At 39.4% G+C, this 6,666-nt stretch overlaps 1 protein-coding gene across 1 annotated transcript in view; it reads right to left on the bottom strand.

Moving 5' to 3' along the window:
- LOC102194467 (protein kinase C-binding protein NELL1) overlaps positions 1–6,666 on the bottom strand; it is a 304,806-nt gene that overhangs the window by 196,844 nt on the left and 101,296 nt on the right. Inside the window, exons 6-7 of the mRNA XM_005744402.1 lie at positions 2,299–2,371; positions 1,658–1,740 (exon numbers count right to left, since the gene is read on the bottom strand). Of these exons, the coding sequence (XP_005744459.1) occupies positions 1,658–1,740; positions 2,299–2,371 (156 nt within the window). The remainder of the gene's footprint in view (positions 1–1,657; positions 1,741–2,298; positions 2,372–6,666) is intronic.

Genomic DNA, 6,666 nt, shown 5'->3' with positions numbered 1-6,666 from the left:
TTTATGCAGATGTTCAGTCTTAGAAATGGGTCATGCTTTGTAATTTAACTTTGTAATTTCAACATGTTGTCGCCTCTTGGCCAGGACTCCCTTGAAAAAGAGGTTTTTAATCTCAATGGGACTTTTCCTGGTTAAATAAAGGTTAATAATAATAATAATAATTTGGCTCTAAGCTTGAATGTATGCTGCCTGGTAACCTCTGATTGTACCAGTGCAGTCATCATTTCATGACACCTTTATGAACCCTGGTTCGCATGTCCGTTATGTGTGTGAAAAACCTAATATCAAACCTAATAGAAAACCTTTATACTGCTTAAACAGTTAGCTACTACTGAAAACAGTAAAGGTGTGGCATGGTGTGAGGCCTTTGTCCAGGGTGTAAAACACCAAGAGAAAGAACAGTACATTGGAAAGCAATAAATAAAGATCATTATCAAAATCATAATCTCATAGCTTCCAATGATTGCTACTGGTCAAAAAACACTGCCAGTGCTGCTGCCCTCAGCCTCCAAGCAGATTCACCTGTGGTATTATTTGATAATACTAGGTGATTTTCAGAAAAGTTGACCTCTGATGATTTTGAGACTGAAACTCGTATGGTATAAATTTGAAAATCCTAGGTGACATCTTTCTCGATTTATCGTGTTCATAAGATTTTCAAAAAACGTGACCAACATTTGAACATGTCAGAGATTTTAGGAGATGCACTAATGGCATCAGTTTGAAAATCCTACAGCACCTTGTTCTCAAGATATTGTATTCATAAACTTGGTGGCATGGTCATGTGGTGCTAAGCATAACAAGAAAGATCTGGGTTAGGTATTTGATGACTTTGCTGGTTTCTCTTTTAAAGGTGCACATTTTATAGACACTTCACTGTCATTTTTTTGACCAAATCGAAATTTTGTTTAGACGCTGAACATTTGATAAGTGGGATTAACTTTGTCCCTATGAGGTTTACCATCAACGTTTTTACTCTATAAACAAGTAATTTGCATGACCAAGGAGCTTTAACAAAGTGGGTGCATTCACATTTATTTCTATTGTTGTGGAGTAATTGTATTCAAAGTGAAAACTGTAAAAACAGAACGACCATTTGGGACAAAGTAACTGTCTGTTTTCTGTTTCCCTTCCCGTGCACGTTATTATCTTTTGTATTTTTCTTTTTAAAAACTACTTTGATTCATGCTCACAATAATAAGAGGGAGAATAATCATATTTTCTAAAGACAGATTATGGTTTCTTTTTTTTTCCCCTAACAATAACTTATTCTTTACTGGGCACCGTGTTGTTGAAATTAAACAAAAACGAGACGCTGACTTCAGAAGAGACAGAACAATGTGCTTCAGTGGAAGCGGCAACAAAATCAAAGGGGCTGGATTTCTCCAGCTGCACTGAAGAAGGAAGTTATTTATTCATTTTCATTTATTTTTTATTTACATGTCAGATTGCAACTTGAAAAAGGTATTAGTTGGTACCTTATTTAAGCCTTTAAGACATGGTTGCCAGCATTTTGCAAATTGGCTGTTTCTTTTATCTGAAAAACCTCCCTTTACTGTGGTGGTACACCATACTGTACATTCTCCTAGGGTTCTAATTCTCTTGTGACTCAGTTATAGCAGTTTTCTGCGTGGGAGGTTATATTCTTTGCTCGTACCTTCAAGGTCATCTTAGCCAGTAGTTCCTGAAGGTCCATGATGCCTTGCACCAGGCTCAGAAAATCACTGCAGGTGGGACAGGCTCAAGGGATGAACAGCAAGCACCAAAACAAAGAAGAGACAAAGAAAAGAAAAGCAACAGGAAAGCATTTAAATAGGAGATTAACAGAGGAGAAGACAGAAGTCATTAGAATGACTACATTTATTTGGCCACAGCTCACCCAACAGTAAACAAAAGGGAAGCTTTACATAGCTGTAGACTCTTTGTCTTAGGATTGAGCCTGTTGTTAGTATCAGCAATAAAGCACCCAGGTGTGATTGCCTTATTGATCAAGTGACAGAGACAGTAGTGCAGCGGTGGCCCTGTATCTTAATCTGTTTTTTGACAGTAAACAGATGGAGGAGCCAAAGAGAGAAGCTGCACTGAATCTGATATACAGCACAATAAAGCCACGTTGCCAGAGCAGAGGAAGGAGACAAAAATGGAGAGAGGTTTTACCCGAGGAGACAGAGCCTTTCAAAGCTTTCCATAGAGGTGACCACCAGCTGACAATAGCACACACTAATAAAACTAAAGTTTTTTTTTTCTGTCATGTTGTTAATACTCAATACTATGCATGAATTTAATCACGGTACTTACTACGGTTAAGGTTTGGACACTGTGTGATGTAGCCGTTGGGAGCAAAAATCAGCTTCACATCCTGAATAATGCCCTGGCAACAGAGAGGGAGGGTGAAGTGAAAAGAGAAAAGGAGACAATATAAATAAAGACATATTCATTTCTATCTCCACAATCACACTCTTGGGCTTGACTAGTGTAGCTTTCACGATTTAGACTTAGAAATAAACTCTAATTATCAGTGGGCCTTAATGCAAACCCCGTCACTGTATGAAACATGCCCCTATAGCCCTCTTCCCCTATCTTCTGCTTAGCTGCCAGTGTTGTGTCAAAATTAATGTTTCTGTGTGTTTTTTTATGTGAAATATTGGTAAACAGAGTCATTCTACCCTTGTGACAGGAATGTTGATTGTGGCTTAGAATGACTTTTCATCATTCAAGGGAGATGGGTTTGACATATGTTTCACAGATTACAGGCCAACAAGTTATTTACAACAGTTTAAACACAGCCTTTGGCAAATCCCGGTACAGGAGATTTAAACAGCAGGTGGGTGTGGCTTCTTTGCTCATGGCTAGAGCGGCGTGCCTGAGACGACCATATAAGGACACTACTGACACCATACAGACCCAAGAGTTGAAAAAATGGTCTGAAACAGAGCACCTAAAGCAGTAAAACGCTTCAGCTTCTGACTCCTAGATAGCTTGCTCATACACTGACTTCTTCATTTCAAACATCATTCACCATTATGATGACACATTTGCGATAGAAAATGAGGAAGACCATAATGGATCCCTTTTGAGCACATTAATGTGCTCACAAAGAAAAAAAGTACTGCTGTTTAGCAGATACATGTTTGATATTCACTATCGTCAATTACTACTAAAAACAAACAAAAAGAAAAAAAGTAAATTTGGTCAATAAATAAAATAAATCCATTTAAAACTGTCAGTTATTTAGACTTTTCACTCAAAGCTCACACATGCGGCTCATGAACATCAGTTGGCTAGGCAGAGAAATTGAGCTGAAAGGATATGCACCAGATTAAGGTGATTAAGGACAGAGATGAAGAGATGATGTGTTAATAAGTGAAGAGAGTGTGCTGAGAAGATGGAAGGACTACTTTGAGGACCTGATTAAGGATCAGTAATCAGGACATGAGGGCTATGATCAGGATGAAGATGTCTAGGAAAAGGGCGATGGACTTTTTCACAAGATTGTTTAATATAATTTTGAAAAGTGAGACTATACCTGAGAAATGAGAGATGATCTGCTGCAAACTCACAAATACTCTTTACAGATTCACCAATATTGTGACTCAGAGTCTAATAAATGTTGAACTAGGGCTACGTCCACAATGAGACTGTGTTTTTCCTGAGGAAAAAAGCAGCGTTTTGAAAACGCTCTCACAAACCCATACATTTCAAAACGGAGCTGTCCCATAGCAGTGTGGACACTCGAAAACACAGACTTTCTAAAACGATGACGCATGTGATGCAGTCATGTGACCAATTAAACAAAGATAGCGGAGGGCATTATACAGAAGTTGTTTTGATTGCTCTCACTTTTGACAGCCCTAAAAAAGATTAATATCTGTTTGTACATGCTCCAGATAGCTTTTCTTCAAATTCTTAAGTCTCACTCGCTTTTGCACATGTGCAGAACTGGAACGTGAGTGTTTTTGGCCGTTTTGTGGGCGCACAACTCTGTGAAAAAGACTGAAAATGCTAGTGTGGATGCGGAGCGTTTTCAGACGAAAACGCCGTTTTCAAATCTATCCGGGCTAGTGTGGACGTAGCCTAGGTTTCACAATGGTTCACCTGAAACCTTGGCTGATTGTGACCTACACCCATTTTCACACCTTTGCTCGTGTGATTAGGCTCAATAGGATCAATAGGGGGTCCATGACCCTCTTGGGGACACTCCCACAGGGCTTAAAATCTGGGACTCTCCACCAATTGCTCTTAGAACTGAAGAAGCTTCTCAGATGAGAGGTGAAACATCTTCAAGAAACCTAGAGAAGTCCAGATGCTTTTCTTTCCAAGCTCTTTAGAATACCAAGGAAGAATTTCTACTTTATAGGAAAGGAAAGATATCTGCTTACTAATAACAAAAGGGTCTGTATTCTCATTCTATTGTTTCCAAGTCTCCACTTGGAAACAATAGATTCATTCCACACCTGAATCAAAGAGGACAGAGAGCTTTCTTGTTTGAAAGTGCAATGTTAGAAACTATGTAGAATCAGCATTCAACTACAGACAGCAATTTAAAAAGAAGTTTGGAACTGACTGCTGAAGAACCAGTGTCTACTATTTCAGAAATGGTCAGAATTCACAAGCGCAGCTGTTTAAAAACTAACTCTTGTACTTTACTTACAGCATCAGTTTTAACTGAACTAGAGTAAAAGCCACACACAGGCAGTAGTATATGGCTTATGACTGAAAGTTCTCTCTTTTAAAAGACTGGCTGTCAATCACTCTGAATGACAGGCTATCTCTAGAGGTGGACGACTGGTAAATAGAGGCTTCATGATGACCACAAGGAACAATCTTGGAAAAAAGGCACCATCTCTAATGGAAAACCGAACTAGTGACACGCAGGTTTGCCCACACATACACGCACCACAGGGGGTAATATACTCTCTCCATTCCTTCGAAGCGGTGCCTGATAACACATGCTGGAAGAACATTAGAATTCTACACCGCAAGCACAATCTGCATCGTCCTCTCTGCTATTTGTGTGTGTCAAATCTATTTACAGTGCATTTGGTCTGGCCTTGTGATGCAAGCAACACCTGCCTTTATTTCACAGAAAGAGAGAGGGAGCCTCTAGGTAAACAGGATTGCAGCACAGACTGAGGATACACACACGTGCGTACACACACACACACACTTTCTCTCACACATACGGGCGGTGTGGGCAGTGGATGGTGAAGAAAAGATTGTCAGTGTCACATCGAATGGAAATGAAGGTGTAGATCACAGATGCCTGTCCCAGTGGTGTAATACAGCAGCTCTGACCGCACATCACTGTCAGTGATCAGTGAGCAATTTGAACAGAGGTCATAAAAACTCCCCTCTCTCTCTAAAACATACACGTATACAGTACATATGTTGCACTGTCAAACTTTGTGTCTGTGAACCACACTCTCAGTCTTGCAGTATGAGAGCATCACACAGCTGTATTTTAAGCTGCATACAGTATAGGACAGTGACACCTTTCTCTGTTTTTTATCTATGCACATTGGATTTGAAATGAATAAGAGGGGCGACTTAGCGGTACAGCGGTTGACCTCTTGTCCGGGCATAATTCCCCGTGTTTGCAGGCGTGCTAGCAATAACTAATGACTGCAACCTGATTCACGCAAGTGAGCGCATGAGTGTTTGTGTCTCAGCCCTTGATGGACTTTTACCCAGTGTCAGCTGGGATGCCCTAGGCTTCTGAATGGCCTGCTGGTCACTGATTACAAATGCAGACATATTGAAAAGAGCTACAGTAATTAAACACTGATGGTAATTTTTTCCACTTCACTAAATGGCTGAGTTAACAGTTTGTTAGGACTAAATTACCTTCATGATTTATCAGGACAAACGCTATTAATATTTCGATTCAAAACTGAGGTAAAGACGAGTGCACATCAGACTGTGTGCTTTCAGCTTGAAAACATTGTCAAAATCGCATCAACAATGTTAATGAACAAGACGATACCACTGAGATATAGATATTTGCAGTGGAGTTTTCTTTGATACAATGTAACATTGAGAATAAAAGATTTTAATAAACAGAAAATAGAAAAGAAAATACTCGCTCGAAAATTTTTTCAGCCTGTGACCTGCTTTAAATGTGTGAAGACTGGCCTGAGCTGATTCCAGACTGTAGGACTTAATTAGTATTTCAGTCTGGCCCTGAGTACAGACTAGAGTTCCTACGCTGTTCATCTGATGTGAATATTAACATCTTTCGAATAAAGCTGAAAACTGTCAGTTCAGCCGCATTGAAGTCAGTGTGCTTCACTATAGAGAGAAAGCAATTAAAAACTACAGTTAAGTTTGGTAATTTTTCTAAAGTATCACCTGTTCAATTATATTTGGTCCATTGAATTAAAAAAGGGGTAATTTCTCAATTTGGGTATAAAACTGTCCTCTAAAATACTGTTAAACCAAGGCAGGGAGTCCCCAGGTCAAGCTCATACTCGTTCTGTGCCTGTAACTTAAATGCTTTTGCAAATAATTTCAAATGTACAAATGTACTAAAAACATGCACAAACAAAAAAGGCCAGTTTCTAGAAGTATATGGCTCAATCAGCATGCCCAAATAATTAAAGATGGCACACATAGACTGTGTGTGTGTGTGTGTGTGTGTGTGTGTGTGTGTGTGTGTGTGTGTGTGTG

The sequence above is a fragment of the Pundamilia nyererei genome, unplaced genomic scaffold, assembly GCF_000239375.1.
Source record: "Pundamilia nyererei isolate P.nyererei 1_Seehausen unplaced genomic scaffold, PunNye1.0 scaffold00143, whole genome shotgun sequence".
Taxonomy (NCBI): domain Eukaryota; kingdom Metazoa; phylum Chordata; class Actinopteri; order Cichliformes; family Cichlidae; genus Pundamilia; species Pundamilia nyererei.
Note: the sequence above shows the minus strand (reverse complement) of the source record. Positions and strands in the feature narration are given on the sequence as shown.